Genomic DNA, 18,145 nt, shown 5'->3' on the forward strand with positions numbered 1-18,145 from the left:
TTGGATAAAACGTCTGTGAGCCCATTTGATCAAAAACTATCAGTTTTAGTTACCAGTAACAGTTATAAAAATGTTAATTTTTATACAATTTGCTACCCAAAATACCTGAAACTAACATTATTTAAAATATTGTCACAAGAAAATAATATCTGAATAACTTCTGATGTGCTGAAACTACTTGATTTAATGATTCCTCTGTTGTTCGGCACCAATTTCCTTGTCACCCATAAGCTCTTCCCCCAGCACAGACTGTCTTCTGACATGTCTTAAATTGTTGCCACTAATTTACATATGAAATACAGAAGTAACATTATGGAACAAACCACAGAAGTCTGTTCTCATGACTGGAGGCGCCGCTTTGCTCCCCGAGTGTCTGATTAACAGATTGCTCACTTACTTTTACTGTCACACAAAGGGGGCGGGGGTTTGGCACTACTAGTGGTGCAATGCTGTCACATTCTCATAATACAGTTTACATATTTGTATATAGTTGTAGTTTGTTAAAAAGAGGAACAATACACTTTTAGGACATTTCAATGATTTTAGTCACAAACTTTTATCTGAATGTGTAATCAATTTAGGCAAAAGACTTTTCACTTTACGACAAACTAGCAGGTATTAATCCAGAATTGTGCTAAAATATATACAATTTACATTTAAGATTTAAAAAAATCTTTGTCTATAAATATATTCTGCTCAGAACAGCTGAAGTGGCACAGCTTTAGCTTCGCCTTGTTCAGATTCTGTTTTAAAAAAAAATAAATCTCCTATCCAACACCTTTTGCTATCCATTAATTAATAAATGTAAAAAATAATCAACAGATCAACCCTATTGATATCTAGTCAAGCAGAAAGGGATGAGCTTTTAGAAGTATTTTTAGCTGCAGATGCAGCCTTTAAATCAGACTAAACTAATTTTAATCAAGAATGTTTTAAAGGGCCGAATTTATTAATAAAATGACCCTAAAACAAACTGTTAAAATAAGAATAACGGTTAATAACAGTGGATAAAAACTTCTTGAAATTAAATATTAAACATCTTTTCACCCTGATCTAATTTGGCAGATAAAACAATATTTAAGTACACAACTGTTATATCAAAGGTTTTATTTCTAGCAGGCCACATAAAAACTTCTGGGAGGCTGAATTTGGCCTGCGGGCCTGGAGTTTGACACGTGTTAAATGATCAAGTACACTAAAAGAATGCTATGTTACTGCCTTTTAGGAGATAAAACAACAAGTTGCCAATAAGACTATACTCTTTCCATAGAAAATACAAAACAGGAGAACTTGTGTGGAATAATGACTTTAATGGGCATCAGTTGAAACTTTGAATAGGCCTTTTAAAGACATGTTAGCTGCATCAGGAGGTAGACCTGCTTAATAACCAGTTTTCCACTGAATTAAAATGAACAAACACCTTTAGGATCAAAATTCTATTTTTCAGTAGACAGTTGTTCATTAAAGTTCGGTGGACGGGTTCCTCGGCTTCGCCTCCTCCTCGTTTCGCGGGACATGGAAGTCCACGTATGGACACCACTTGGTGTTCAGACAGACCAGTTTCTTCAGAGTCGATGTTTTGATGATGTTGAAGCCCGTCTCGCCTCCGAAGGTGCTGGGCTTCCAGTACTCTGGAGAGTTGATGGGATTCCCAAGCAGGCCTTTCAGGGAGAAAGGGGCTCCCATCTCAACCATGCTCTCTCCGAATATGGAGTTGGGGCGAGTTTTCTCCATCATGAGGCCGGGATAAAACTCCAGGGCGTCAATGTCACCGTAGAGCTCCTCTAAACCTTGAGCTGTTTCTTCATCACCTGTTTGCAGAAAAATGTTAAAGTTTCTAGTTAACAGATACAGATTAAAAGTTTGAATTTTTATTAATGTAATAGTCAGAAATGGAGAAAACAGCTTTGATTGAATGAGCTATATATATATATATATAGGGGGATAGCTTTTATACACATAAAAGCTATCCTTGAGCTGTTTCTTCATCACCTGTTTGCAGAAAAATGTTAAAGTTTGAATGCATTTTCTGACATCTTGGTGTGCATCAGTGCTGCGGGTAACCTCATTATATAGGAGGAATGTCTGAGTAGGCATAAAAACTGCCACATAATTTACATGTACACACTGCATCAGTAAGCTTTTTGTATCTTTATTAGATGGTAGCAGATTGAAAAACCACAGGAAGGTGGTGATGCAAACATCAGATAGGATGGAAAGTTTAGCTGCACCACAAATAAAGCAAAAGAAGTTTGAAGGTTGTTTTTTTTTTAGGTTGTTGCAGTTCAAAGTTGGGGTAATTTTCTGATACAATCAATCCGAAAGGGGAGGAACTGATTTCTAGTTAACAGATACAGATTAAAAGTTTGAATTTTTATTAATGTAATAGTCAGAAATGGAGAAAACAGCTTTGAATGAGCTATATATATATATAGCGTTATAGGGGGATAGCTTTTATACACATAGATCTTTTTAACAAAATATTACTGTAACTTTTAATAATTTGATCCAATAAATGTAAAAGCAACATTTTCTGTATTAACTACTAAAGTTCAGAGAGTCTAGGAACGTTTGATTTGTTTAAATTAGTTTTTTGTTGCACAATAAGAATACAGTGAGACACAAAACTTAAAACTTGAAAGCCAAGAGCCATTCAATTAAGCCTGATGTAACTTCCAGAAGTTTCCTCATTGCCTAAACCTACCACTATATTCAGAGTAGGAAAGCAAACAATTAATCGATTAATGGTTTATTAGATAAAGATTATTTCCAATCGATTAACTAATAACGCCCACATAGACCTTCTTTTAGTGTTGCAGTTTGGCCGCCATCCAGCAGAGGGCGCGAAAGCGAAGTGGGTCCGGTACAGAATTGAAGATGGCGGAGCCATATATGAATGCTGACAGAGAAACGGTCCAGAGTCCGTTGTTAGATAGGAAATGCACTTTATGCGGTTTTGTTTTAAAATATAAACACTCGACAAGCTCCTTTATTTGTCACCTAAATGGCGCTCATTCAACCTAACTGCGTGACGTAGCAGAGTTAACTTTCTCTCAAGCAAAAATTACTGATGTGATGACAGAAAAGCGGAGTGGATAACGCTGTGGCAAGTAAACTCTGCTGCCTCCTCAACACTCTCTTCTTGGAGGATTAAGTTTTTCAAATATGTTATTCTTTAAGCAATTAAATTCTACAGCTTTTCTACACCTCTCATGTGTCATTATGCTAATCTACAGGCCTATAATCATGGAGGGCATGAACGTTGCATGCAACAGATTTCATCAACTTCCTTTCACCTATATGTGTCCGAACTTTTTATGAATTTACATTTCACCAACTTACCAGTTAATTCATAAAAGGATGAGTACGGCTTCAAGTTGAACCTTTTTCGGTACTGATTGAAAGGTTGCAGGCGTGCAGCTCTGGAATCTCTGATCAATATTTCTGGGACTCGGAGCACCGCTTGGTGAATGTTGCGACCGCCGCCTATCTGAAAGACACAGTAAGTCTTTTTCAATCTTCTTTTTTTAAAATTAAAAATAAGAAAGGAAACTATGGGCTGTAGCACCCAGTTATTATACCTACAAAGGGAGATTACCCTTAAAGCAGATAAAACACCAGAAATTACTTCAGGAAGTTTTTTTTAAAGAGGAACTGAACTTTGATGCTAATTTAGAAAGATAAGCAGCAGTTTGTGGTTTTGAGAACGCCTTATGTTGCAATCATATCATGAACTTGAAACACTCACAGCATGTACGAGTGAGTTTTACATTCTTAATTTTTTTATTCAGCAAGTATTCAAGATGAGTGGTATGCAAATGATTTCTGTGCATGGTACAGGATTCTTGCATTTAAAAAGAAGTTTGGCTTTTGTGGGTTGAGAAAAGTCAAAAACAGACAAAAAACAAAACATTTCCGCACATTAATATACATCCTTTTGCTGAGTCTTAATCAAAAAAGTATCACTTTAACTCCAGAATTACTTAGAAATGTTAAAATGTATTTCATTGCTCAGTATAGTAGACTACATGTTGCATGACTGTGGCAAGACAAAGAAACCACAATTTGAGACATTGGAGAGAAAAGCGGCAGCTAAAGATAAACTTTGTGCAACTGTGGTTCTGTCAGTCGCTATTTCAGTTTATGTAAGCCTAAAGTTTACATTCAGAAAGAAACCTAACCAATCAGCAAACAGAGTGTATTTAAAAAAAAATCAACTGAGCTCTTAAATCATTTGATAATTGCTAATTCTACTGGCTACAAATCTTTTTTTGACCAATTATTTCTGACACATTAAAGGAGATACAGTTACTCATCAGCATGAGCATCATTACGTTTGGGACTTGATGGTTTGTTTAAACAGTTTTCATTCAGCATGGAACGATTATACAGCACACAGATTCAATTAATGTTTAAAAAAAATAGAATTAGGCGAACTAGTTTACATTTATTTAGGGTTTTCCATACAGGACCAAAGCTTTGCATACATATGTACAACCTGACTGACATTGGACCAACAGTTTCATCTCAAATTGAACTTAAACAGCCGTCTGGCATTATTCTGGCTCCGTATTTGAACATTCATCTCAAAGTAGCTCATTTGAGTTGTTTTCATGGAAAAAAAAAATAATTCAGTTTAATCATGAAATTAAGAAAAACAACAGGACTTTTAAGTGTCATTTAAAAACCTTAATGTTTGCCAGTTTAGTTTGTGCCAAACTTACTTGACTTGTGCTAAGATTATTCAAACTGTGTCCAAGTTTCAAAGGTTTTAGCAGTTAAATGTGGTAAAAATGTTATACTTTCTCTTTATGTCTGGTCTGAAAAGCATTGCTGGAAAACAGAAGCCTGGAAAACATCCAGGATTGGTTAAAATCTTATAAAACCTGATAAAACCAAGCCTGAAAATTCAGCTGCGATTACAAAAGTTTAAGTCAAAAACAAACAGAGGTGGTAGGATCATGATTGGGCGTTTCTTTGTTTCAGATAGGAATAGGGATTCTTTCAATGTGGATGAAATGATCAGGTCAAAAACACTGAGATTTTAAATAATTTGAGCATCACAGTCAGAGTGGACATTGAAATCAATAAAATGATAGAAAAGTACAATTTTGAATGACCTAGTTAAAGTCTAGATTTAAATCTGACAGAACAACATGTTTCCCCACAATGTGAATGATACTGAAAAGGCAGAGTGAACAAAATTACATTATAATTATATATTATATTAAAAGTAAAAAAGAGGGATGTTGACGGACTCTTATCAAAGCTGAATGAATAAGTTTCAGTGTTTACATTTTAGTTTTTCCACCTTTTTCTTTCTTCCCTTCTGACATATTTGTTTTTTTTTTGTTGAAATACAAAGGATATTTACTTTTACCACACCATATGAAGAAAGAGTTTTTAAATAACTTCCCTTTATGTCTCAATAATCTTGGATTTCAACATGGCTGTCTAGACTCATACGAGAGGAAACGGTTGCTAAAGTTAGTTTTTTAGACAAAACGTGAGTTATGCATGATCATCATGATTCCCACACGCAACAAAATGTAAGCTGCTATATTTTTACCTGTCCTGCAGACTGCCGAGAGAAAGCATCCACCAGCTTCTCCACTCCGTAACGCGTCAGGATGGAGGTGTTGTACAAAAACTGGGAGTACGGGATTTCTTCTCCATCGATGAGGAAGCTGTCCGGCATGAGCGGGTGCCAGTGGTAGAGGTGGGAGAACTCCAGGGCGATGCGGTTAGTGTACTGGAAGCGCACACCGAAGAGCAGGGAGGGGTCGTACTTCAGCTTTAGGTGGTAGCCGCTCAAGTGCTGCACGTACTCCTCTATTATAATGTTGATGATCTCACCTGGGAATTAAAGGTGACCTATTACGCTTCCTTGAACAGGTTGCAACAGATCTAGAGACTATAGAAAACATGTTCATTACATTTTTTTGCACAAAATTGCTCTTAGATTATGAGATTTTAGTTGGGTCATCTTGATCTCTGTTCAGTATGAGCTGTTTCAGGGCCTCTTGTCACTTTAAATCCAAATAAGCTGCTGCTGGCCACGCCTCCAAACTCAATGTTTACACTCTCATGTGAAAATAGCTGCAAACAGATATGCAGTTATGCAATTATACATCTTTGAAAAGCAGAAGTGGTACCTCCTGCATAACCAATAACAGTGCAGCAAGTTTCAAAGCTAATTTTTTTGCCTATGATCTGCTGTAGGTCAGTACTCTGGCAGCTTTTCAAAGCAAGAAGTTGTTTTAAGCTATATTTCAGATAGCTGAATATATGAATATTTCAGTGAAATGATCTGATCAGCAGGTGGAGTACATTCACCACCTGAAAACCATTCAGTGCCCTTTAGATCAACTTCCCACTTACCACACATGAAGCACACAGAGTGAATGACCAAATCATTTGTCCCACGACAATTTAAATCTACTTATGTGGGTTTGATTCTGAACTAATTTTGTTTTTTTTTTTGCTCTCTGTAATATCTGCACATTGAAACTACTGATAAATGGATGAGTAGATCTACATAAAAATACCACCCATGTTTCTGCTCCACATTTGTGTAACTTCATGTACACAAAAGAAGTTACACAATTCATGACCACAGTTTTTCACAACTAGATAAAAGTTTAAACTGGTATTATGCTGCATCTTTTGCGCGGTCTGTCTTTTTTGTAATAACAAGTACTGTGAGAAAATGACACAGAACAAGAAAAAAATCTTAATCTTATCTATCTTAATCTTATCTTAATTTTGGCTTCATACCAAAACTTTAAACAGGACTCATGTCAGTTTTACTTACATGCTAGGAACTGTGAAGCATTTATGGGAAGCTGCCACATCATGAATAGACTTTAAAATTATTTGTGTGCTTTTAAACAGTTGATATTGTTGCCATATTGTTAAATAACATGCCATCCAGCACAGTCATTGCTTCAGTTAGACTAAACAAATGAGTTAAATTTGGGAAGTAGCGAATAAAAAGCATGACTCATTCAAAAAGCTCTAAAAGTCATTCAGAGTTGTTTGCTAGCTGAAATAATAAAACAATCTTTTTGTCCAGATTTTCCCATGAAAAACATACAAATCCTTTTTGTCTGTCTCAGATTGGTTTGTTGATTTGACATCAGGATTATTTTAAATCTGTTCAGTTGTTTAAAATTTAACATCTGGTGGAGCATAGCTTTACATCTAAGCCAGTGGTGTCCAAACTTTTGTCACAGGCAGCAAATTTAAACTGCTGCTGGGCCACAAAATTAAATAAAAAACACAGAAATTTGTTTTATTGGGTCCTTTTTGTTTGTTTACTTTTTGTTTGTTTTGTTTTACCTGCTCATGTTTGTTCTGGATGTAAACAAACATTTACATCCACAAACAGTGGAGAGCAAAAAGACGATTATTTTCCTTGCCATCCATAGCCGCACTGGCGCCATACATCAGATTAACTAAATGAAACTTGAGGATGTAGATATTATTAATTTAGTGCAGTGCGCCACAGTAAAGGAAAAAAAATAATGCAGAAAATCATTGGAGAACAAGTCAAAACTACTTTTATTCTTTTTCTCGCTTTCTGTGTCAGCTATGCCACGCACAGACCAGTTTCCATAGCAACCGACTGATATCTCCACGCGTGTATCAGGATTCAACACCAAAAACACGCAAACATTTCCTACACATTGAACAGAACATTCAGTCCGTTGAAGTATTGTGTTTTCAGACTTGAAGTTTATTTTGTGATTATTAATAAGTGATAGTCTGAACATAACGGTATTTAATTAGCTAGTTGAAACATCTGCTCTACTGACGAGCTGTCAGAAAGTCGGTATGTGGATCACCTTATATTTTTTCACTCAACCGAAATCCACAGCACCTCTACATGTTAAGTTTGTCAAAGTCAAGCTAGCATAACTGAACTACTTCCCACTCCCTCGTTATGGTTTTTCTTAATTAAAACTTCTTTTTCATGACTTTTTTTTAATCTAGTTGTCATAGTGTTGACAGTTAGTAGCAAAGCACTGCATCCCTTTTTTTGTATATTATGCGTTTAAGATTTACCGTGTTAAGTTGACAACTTGACAGCTAAAACCGGTGGTAATCATCGTTAGCGAGCGGCTAACTCTGCCCTCCAGCAGGGAGATTAGGCCGGGTTCTGCCGCACCTGACGTTACGTTGCAACGTGTCTATTTTGTTGGCAAAATTTGTATCATTCCTGACTTGTGGTCGTGGGCCAAACAAAATCATTTCAAGGGCCACAAATGGACCCCAGCCCACACTTTGGACACCCCTCTTCTGAGCAGGTTTTAGATACTTTTCTCTTTCATATCATTCACCTCATGTATATAATATAAGCAGAATAAATAATAAACCAGAGTAAATATTTTAAAATACACGTGTCATACGCACCAATAATGATGAGTCTGGTGGTCTGGAAAAGCTGCTCGTCATCCCAGGTCGGATGTTCGCCCTTCAGGATGTCACACACCCGGTTGTGCTCCCTCAGCCAGATGGTGGCGTACATGGTGAGGCCTGGGACAAGTCCGAACACTTCCTGTCCGATGGCGAGCTGCTGCTCAGCAGGGAAACCTTCAGGGTACACCATGTCCACTGGGGCCTCAGACATGGTGGGAGGGTACATCTCCCCGTTGATCAGCTGTGGAGTGTCAATCAGGAGTCATTTCACCAGCAATTTCTTTATCAACTTAGCTTCTTGTGCCCTGATGAAGACCTCAAACTGTGGCGATTTCATCAGATGAAACAACATCTTCAGGCAGAGAGGTTTTCAGATAAGCTGGCTTCTCCTAGACCAATATTTGAATGTACGATAATGGAGTTTCAGCTACCAGCAGTGACGCCATCTTAAACCACTGTTGTCGTTATCTTGACTTATTCCAAGAAGTCGACAAGTAACAGGATATGAGAGTTTTCTTCACGCCGATGTCACAGCAGGTACAGAAGAACTGAAAATTGTGTAAAACTAATGAAGTTGTTACAAAGTACAACACATTTCAATATTTTTTTTTATTCAAATATATATTATAATTTCAACTATTTCCTCTTAACTATAAATCAGTATTTTCCCCGAAGGACATTAGTAGTGTTGTGTTCCTCAAAGCTTTGAGTTTTTTCAGTTTTATGTCTACGTTTTGTGTATTACAGTAGTATATGCATTACATTTTTATTTATATCACCTTAGTGTTCTGTATTTAATAACTAATTGCTTCTCTTGTTTGGTTTGCAGTCTTCGTATTAAGTTTAATATGTAACATTTTCTCATGGGCCACAAAATGTTTCATTTTTAAAACACAAATGTTTTGTTTTGTTACTTTACATGCTAAATAAGCTAAAAGTGAAATATTTTGAGAAAATAAATTAAGTAGTCTTTTTGCAGAAAATGGATTTGTAAGTCATGCTGGATGTGAAATATGAAAAAGGGTCTCACGCATATTTAGATAGATAATTAAGAATTGAAACATAACTTTTCTATTTTTTTCCTTTCTGACCACAGAAACTGCTGCTAAAATAACTTTACAGAAGTTGCGCATTACAAAAAGAGTTTGGAGTTGACAGCTAAAATATCAAGACAATGTTAAATTAAAGGACAAACAATTAGGGCTTTGACAGTGATTAGAAAACAAAAATAATGTTAACAGCATTTCACTCAGAATGGTAGCTTGTTTTGCCTTCTGATAAGAATATCAACTATCAATATGTTTATTTCAACTTTAGTAATGTTAAAAGCAAAATATAATGAGCACTGAAAAATAAAAAAGAAACAAAAGCTAAATTTGTTGAGGCCAAATTGCAAATATTACATGTTGACAGAACTCAAAAAGTTATTTTAGAATAATTGTGTCTATTACAATATAAGGGGATAAAGAGGAAGTGCCTTAAAGGGCTGGAAAATAAATAATATCTATCGTGATGGACATGTGATCAATATCAGTATATAATACATATGATGAAATATTCAGTAATTTCCCAGAACTGCACAGCATTCTGGGGGATGTAGGCAGAGTAAAGGCTTTGGCCTCTCAACCTCTAACGTTCAGCTAAGAAAGATTGGCGGCATTAACAAATCCACTCACTCTTTGGTTACCTAGCAACAACTTGCTGAGTAACTTGTGGTTGCCTAGCAACACCCTGCTGAGTAACTGGCACTCAGCAGTTTAAAGTTATACCACTCATAGCCTCATAACTGCTTAAAATTTAAAAACAACACTGTGGAGTGAAAACTGGAAAAAAAACAGGCCACCAGTTTGGCAGTATTTCAGAAATTTAAAACAAAAATCTGATCAATAATTATCGACATCGACTGATATGAAACACTTTCATCGTGATTCGTTTTTGAGCCATATTGTCCAGCCCTCGTAGCTTTTATCTTATCAGTGAATTTAGCTGATATTTTTTTAACATGAGGGTTATGGTGATAGATTATTTCCATTTTATTGCAGCTAAGCCCAAAGTTACGTGATTGATCACAGATACTGAGGTGAAAAAACAGACTAAACAGCCCGACTTTACATGTCCAACTATTACCTGATATTTTAACTTTCCATCTTTATGAAGCCGAAGCTGATGCTGCCTTTCAAGCTCTTCTCCATATATGTTGCTTGCATCTACCTAGTTGGATAAAAACACATAAATCAGGTATTAAACTCAACAGGTGCTGACTACAACCAGATCTATGTTGCTTATTGCTCTCTTACCCCATGCCCCAAACCCTTGGTGAATCCTACGGGAGCTTTGTGACTTTTCTTGAAGAACTGGTGGGTGAAGTGTTGAGCCATGAAAGCAAACATCAGATTGGTTCCCTGAGGATCTGGCCTGAATTCCTGCCTTTTAAAATATTTCTCACAAAACTCCTTGGGGTCAGGAAGAACAGGTTTACCTGTGAATTTATGCTCAGTTTAAGATTTCATTGGGGTTAACTGAGTGTTAGAAGTTGTAAAGGCCTCACCTTTGGTTCCCATTGGCAAAGGGCAATCTTCGGGTACAGGAGGGAGGAGGCGGGTGTAGTAAGAGATGTTGTTGTACGACTCCCAGCTGATGTACCCGTACTTCGTGTTGTAAGTTGGTGGACTGGGAATAAGTTCATTTCTGACTGTAACAGGAAAGGGATTAGCTTGTTTGCATGAGTTTTCAGACAGTTTTCATGTTGCAACATTTCTGAAAAGATACAACTGTTGTGCCAACTGAAAGGGAGAAAATACAAAAATAAAGAATGGCTTAATGGTGATTTTACATTATTTCTCTGTATGTTATTGAGTTGAACTTTGTTCTTTTTGACATAGGAAACAAGCCGTCTTACAATTTTTAGTCCAGAGACTAAATTGTCTCTTGGACAATTTAGTCAGGGGATAGTCAGACTTCTGTCCCCTGAAAAATGTTTCCAGGATTAAAGGACTAATGTCCTTGCAAGATCTAGAAAAACTCATCCATGCGTTTGTCTTTAGTTGAACTGATTACTGTAACAGCTCTGCCTAAAAATCAGACAGCTGCAGCTGATCCAGAACGCTGCTGCTAGCGTTCTGACTAAAACCAGGACGATAGAGCACATCTATCCTGCACTGGCTCCCTGCAGCTCAGAGAATAAACTTTGAAATACTGTTTATAAACCATTTACTATTTACATTTAAGTCAAACCAAAGCTTACAACCACAAAGTCCAATGTCCAAAATCCTAAATTGCAAACTGAAGAACATAAACATAAATACACCACATAAATAAACCATGACCATTAAGATAACTGAGCAGATGAACCAGCAGTGACTCATCCAAAACCCTAAACCAAATGAGTAACACCTGAAACTTTGTGGACGGAATGAGCTTTCAAGAGCTGAAACTACGTGCTTGAAAAGCAACTTTTGATTTCCCTCACTATTCAGATCTCTGGATGGATTAAAAAAATAAACCTTCACCAAGCGTTTCTCATCACAAATGAACAGAACTAGAAGAAAAATATTTGTCAATATCTCAAAAATGAACTGAAGTACAGGATGTAAAATGTTGCATTATCTGTTTCAGTCTAAATGTGTTTTAAAGACTGAGTGGTTTTGACGCCTTAACTTACCAGTTAGCACGATTCTCATGAAGGTATCTCGCAGGAAAGAGTTGTTGACGATGGTCCAGAACCACTGGAAATTTGTCAGGAGGAAATGAACCACTCCAGGACCGGGCTTCAGCATCAGATAGATTCTGGTCCAGAACTCCGCTGTGCAGAAATAAAAGCAAAACGTACCTTTTAACTTTGAAAAAGCACCGTTGGAGAAATATTTAAGGTGCTATGCAGACAATAAACCATAAAAATAGTTTCATTAGAAGTTACTGAACCACAAATTGTCTTACGAGTGGTGCAGTTTTTTCCGTGGAAGCCTGTTCGGGTGCAGTCACAGCTGTAGCTTTCTGTACCGAATCGCACACACACACCTCTGTTCTGACAAGGGTAGTAGCAACAGGGATTCACTGGAAAAAAGAAAAATAATGAATAATTACACTGAGGTACGTCCTGCTTAAGCAGCTGGGTGGATATTTGGCTCGTTAACCATTTAGAGAACTAAATCCTAATTTTTAAATAGCACTGTCCTAACACCATCAGTAGCAACACAACAAAACAGAAATCTAACAAAAATGTACAACATTACATGAAACCAAACAATTTTTTGAAGATGGTTAAAGCTGCAGTATGTAACTAATACATATTTTTTACATATTTGTTAAAACTCACCATGTTGACAGATAAGCTGTGAAAGCATCAATCTCCTTCACCTACTCCCTGAGCTACTTTCTTGTCTAAATAAATACAACGCTCCAAGGCAAAAACAACCAATCAGAAACCAGACGAGGGTTTAGTGCTGTCAATCAACCTCATGTAGTCGCTACTTAATGTATTAATGGTTGAGAAACAACTTACTGTTAGAAGAAACCCATTTATCCACCATCATTTGTGGGCATGCTAACTAGCATTAGCATTAAAAACAGGCTATGCTAGCTGCAGCTTAGCAGAAAGCAAGGAGCTCTGAAGCTCCAGTATGTCACTTTTATTAAAATTTTTTTTTTTTTCATGTCTGTTAAATTCGCATTTATGTCATGACTGTATAAGACAATTTGTGAAAATTGAGCTTCTCTGCCTTCTCCCAGTGCTCCCAGCACTAACTACAGAAATACACCTCCCAGTCAGAAACATCCAATCAGAGCCAGGAGGAAGGTCTCAGCGCTGTTAATCACTCTCCTCCTCACCTCTTCCTGTTTGCTCTATGCTAAGCTACAGCTAGTTCACCACAACATAGGCTACCATGAATGCTAATGCTAGTTAGCATAGCCACAGATGATGGCAGATGAGAGGTTTTCCTATAACAGTAAATTTGTTTTTATACCATTAACACATTAATCATTGTACAGGAGGTTGATTGACAGCGGTAAGACCCTCCTCCCGGCTCTAATTGGTCGTTTTTGACTGTGAGTGGTTCAGACCGCAACAGTAACTCTGAAGAAACTCATTTCTGTAGCATCTACAAAAATGAGTTTGACTTTCTTACACAGATCATCTCTCTGATTGGTGAGAACGATTTATCTCATCTGTTTAAATAAAGAGTTTGAGTTGGCAGTTCGTCACAGGACAAGCAACCACGCACATGAGGTAATTCAGAGAAACCATGACTGATTTATGTGGGAAGAACGTGATGAAGAACCCAGAGAGAACCCAAACATGCAAAACTCCATGCAAATTCAGATCCAGGACTTTCCTGCTGCATGTCAGCTGTTCAGACATGCAGCGGCTCCACAATGGAGTCCTTCTTGCATCCACAGTGATTAATTTGTATAAAACATAGATGAGGACACAGGAAGCAAAATTTAACAAGGAATTACATCTGAAGTCAAATATAGCTGCTCCATTTAATTAATATTAAAATTGTATTTTTTTGGTGTGAAGTCGACATATTTGGAACTTGTTCAGTCCAACTCTTCTTATTTTCTCGTCAGCTCAACACTTTTTCTTCACCCTCATTTCACTCATTTTCTGCATTCATAAGTCTGAAGTTACTCTGGTATGACGTGACACGGCTGGCGCAATGACTCAGTCAGATAGTGAAACCAAGCTCTGACACTAAAGAGCAGCATGACAACACGTTTTGAAACACACTCTGCATCCAGGCCTTAAACTCACATCAGATTGCTTCCTTGTTTCCCAGCAGAACATTTATGCCCAGTCACCACCAACATCTAGCTTCACCAGGAAATACCAGCACTCACACACAGGTGGCAATGCTTGAACTCTAAGCTGTCGCCATTTTTACAGGAACTGGCTATATGCACAGAGCTGTTGACGTCTATTTCTCACAACCCAACCACTTCCACATATCTTTAACACTTGCTGTATTCGGGCTTCCTGCCCTGCCTCCTTACAGAAGTTCAATGTGATAATGAGACTTTTTATCACATAGAAAAGCCCCATGAACAACAGTAACGAGGTTTCTAATAGTAGAATAACTTAAAGTTGACTCTTTGGCATTGCTTTTAAAAATAAGTCAGTCATAAGTTCACTGTAGCAGCTTTCCAAGATGTTGCACATCTTTTCACATTTTGCCACATTTCAACTACAGACCAGCTGTATTTTATTGGGATTATATGAAATAGACCGGCAGAATGGAGGGGATTTGCAGGAAAATACTGTTTGCATTTTGATACTCCCAAATAAAATCTATTATTGGAATAATTTTGTGTGCAGTTAAAGAATGGCGCACAATGGAGCTGATGCAGATGGACATTTACAAAAGTTTTGTTTTTAATTGGCTATGTTTTTTTTGTTTGGTTTTATTTTATATCATATTAAGCATGGCCAAATGGTGACATTTTATTCAAATACAAATTAGTGCATCACCCATTCATTAAAGCATTTAGGGGTGAGCAATATGGATTTTAACCATTTTATCATCATATTTTATGGTACTGTCATGATAATGATAAAAATAACTATTTATTACATTTTTTTTTTTGGAACAAATGTTGGAACAAATCTATGAAAACTAACACTGCACATCAAACTCGGTGATGGCAGAGTCATCCTGTGGCGATGCTGTAAAGGCCTGAGACTGGGGTCAGAGTTCATCTTTAGGCAGGATAACAGCCGGAACACACAGTTTCTAAACTACATACAATACAAATACAACCTTACATGTTATTTCTTATCTTACGCTGCTGAAACCTGTGCATGTTTCAGTTCAAATACTTAGGATTAAATTTCATCCTGAGTACATTTTCCAGAATTGTTTTTATTGTTTACTTGACCTCAATGCTGTTGGTATTGCAGCGGGACAACAATCAGACAAACACCAGCCATCCTGCCTCTAAATGGCTCAATAAAGATTATCTTGGAGTGGCCTAGTTAAAGACTAACTTAAACTGACTGTCTGTGCTCAAAAATCTCAAATTCTGTCTGTTTTAAAGCAATTTTGCAAACAAAAGTGTGCCAAAATTCCTCTGTTCCTCTGTTTATATTTACTGTTTATCTTTTCCTGATTTTAAACTGGCTTACAACCTTTAAGTGTGACTCAAAAAAGAAAAAAACAGAAGAAATGTGTAATTTTAAAAACTACTTGCCTGCACTTGACTCAGCAGCACCTGAGGATGATTTCATCAGCAGCAGAACCGCCAAGATGGAAAACAAGCCAAACCCTGAAAACGTTTACAGGGAAACAATAATGATGCAACATCTGCAGTTCATCCAAATTGTGTAATTTGTACTTTTAGCACTCACCTTTCATGCTTGCTTGAATTAAATGAAAGTTGTCTGGAGATGTTTCACAGACAGAGCTGTTCTGACAAATGGTTGAAGGTTTCTTTCCTCCATCCGACTGTCTGAGTCTCACTGGCTTTGAGATACCAAAAGTGGGCGTTCACCCTGTGCCTTCCACTTCCTCTATTTAATGATTTTAAACACAACCTAATGCACTTCAGAGTGTTTCAAATTACATTTTATATGCTTGTTTTTCAAGACAAATTGTTCTCCTGTTAAGAATAATAAGTATTTGGCATAGAGATTATTCAAATGAAACCAAAATTGGGTGCAACTTAAAAAACTTTTCATTTATCTATTAATTCAAACGCACATCAGCTGTCAGTTGACAGAATCAAAGAGCTTTGTCTCCCCCTACTGGCGAGTTTGATTTGTGTAACAACCATTAGCGAAGAGACTGACTCTTTGCTGCTGCATAAAAATCATCTGCATAAACGGATCATTTTTAAACATTTACTGATTACATTTTTTATGCTGCATAAAAATGATCGGCATAAACATGACCCAAATTAATTTTTATACTTAATTTCTTAATTTGATACCTAGATATTGTTTTTTTGTTTTGTTTTTTTTGCAGTAAATGCGGCACTGATAAAAATAATAAAAAAAACAGAAAATGTGGAAGTTGGTATGGAAGTACACATGTGTCACCAGGATTTGAATAAAAAAATGGCACTTAAATTTTGATGTTGCAAATTTTACTTCCTCTTTCAGTGTTGAAACATAATCACAATACATTTTTAGCCAATTTTCTAATTGGTGACGCACCAATAAGAAAATTTGGGATAAAGTTAATAGTATTGCTGTTATGGACGATAAATAATACGGAGATATTATTTGAGATAACATACTTTATACTTACTGAATCGACATCATGTTAAAAATTGAGAAATATTGCCCAGTACTGACCATAATGCAGATTTTTCACACGTCACTAAATTTATAATGAAATTTTGTCAGAAAGTTTATTTTTGTTTCCAAATGTGCCCCTTTTGTTAAATCATAAGTGTGTTGTCTCATTAAAAATGTAAAGTATGTAAATCTGCAGATGTGTCTCTCTACAAGAAAAAGGTGATAAAATCATTTTTAGTATTTATTTGGCATTAATGATAATTCCAATATGTACGGCGTTTCAGTTTTAGTTACTTTTTGTATTCTGCCTGGTTTATCTTCAATAAATCGCAGATTATGTTGATTATGTATCAGTTTCTGTTCTGCAATAGCTCCCAACCAAAATCCAATGTACCCTTAAAAGTAACCATGGCAACCAACAAAGAAAGCCTCTACGAACGTGGCTTGTAAGTCTAATTTCTTTTATTGCAAAAATAATAATAAAAACATACAGTTACATTTATTTTATTTTTTATTGATTATTCCACTTCACAGAATTAAAGTTAACATAAACAATGTTTAGAAATTGATATTTCTGGCATTATGTTCCCCTTTTACAACTTCCAATTTTCAGTCTTTTCCTTTTTAAATTAAATTAAGAGAAAAAAAACTCATGTAATGATTTAACCAAAAAGTGGACTAAACATTAATTTTAATATCCTAAAATGAACGTGAATTTAAACATGTACTTTCCAGCGTATTTATGTAGCATAAAAATGGATTCAATCAAATTAATATTGCTTGATTTGTCAAAATGGGTCAGTTTTGACTAAAATACAACTTGCATCACAGATTTTCGGGATTATGATCTGTCTTTTTTCTCTTTTTTTTTCTTTTTTTTTTTTTTTTTGCCAATTTTGACAAATTATCCATGCCAGAATCAGGAAGAAGCTACGAATCTTTATCTTTCGTAATGTCTTCCCAATCTGCCAAACACATTTTTGTCATTTGTGGTCAACATTCATCACATGGGGCTTCAGACTCAACATAAACCAGTTTCTTCCCCAGATAGTCCTTGTTGGACATCTTTTCAATTCATTTCTTTTTCAAATACCTTTCTATTTTATATATATATAAAATCAATTTGCAGACGGCATTTTTTTGGAAGCATTTAGGATTGGACCAAGATTTCTGTCTTCAAAGACCCAACAGTATTTGTGTTTCACTCTCTTTCTTAGACATGATTGATGTGATAAAGAATGAGACCCATCAGGAACTAATTATCAAATCAGCGTTTCCCGCCTTACGAGCACGGCTCCTTTTGGCACGAGCCTCCTCTGCCCGTTGCCATGGTGAGGCTGGCGCGGGCTAGGCCTGCTGCTTCCTATGGCTTTTCTGGTAATTGAAATCAGATGCTCCCCTGAGTTGAAACCTGTGCCGGGAGTAACCTGGAAGCATTTATTTTACGGAGAAGATGTTTAGTTAAGCCACGCTGCGCTCTGTAAACGA

At 36.4% G+C, this 18,145-nt stretch overlaps 1 protein-coding gene across 1 annotated transcript; it reads right to left on the reverse strand.

Moving 5' to 3' along the window:
* Positions 1-1,290: 1,290 nt before the first annotated feature.
* On the reverse strand, positions 1,291-15,908 carry ptgs1 (prostaglandin-endoperoxide synthase 1). Its single transcript, XM_088008685.1, has 11 exons — positions 15,767-15,908; positions 15,610-15,684; positions 12,358-12,474; positions 12,083-12,223; positions 10,970-11,113; positions 10,719-10,900; positions 10,549-10,632; positions 8,416-8,662; positions 5,570-5,856; positions 3,343-3,490; positions 1,291-1,811 (listed from the first exon to the last, which is right to left on the reverse strand). The coding sequence occupies exons 1-11, from the start codon at positions 15,771-15,773 to the stop codon at positions 1,462-1,464; spliced, it is 1,782 nt and encodes a 593-aa protein (XP_087864811.1). The 5' UTR covers positions 15,774-15,908; the 3' UTR covers positions 1,291-1,461.
* Between the last annotated feature and the right edge of the window lie 2,237 nt (positions 15,909-18,145).

Source organism: Poecilia mexicana, unplaced genomic scaffold (assembly GCF_051168715.1).
Source record: "Poecilia mexicana isolate PSO_F unplaced genomic scaffold, ASM5116871v1 scaffold_9, whole genome shotgun sequence".
NCBI lineage: Eukaryota > Metazoa > Chordata > Actinopteri > Cyprinodontiformes > Poeciliidae > Poecilia > Poecilia mexicana.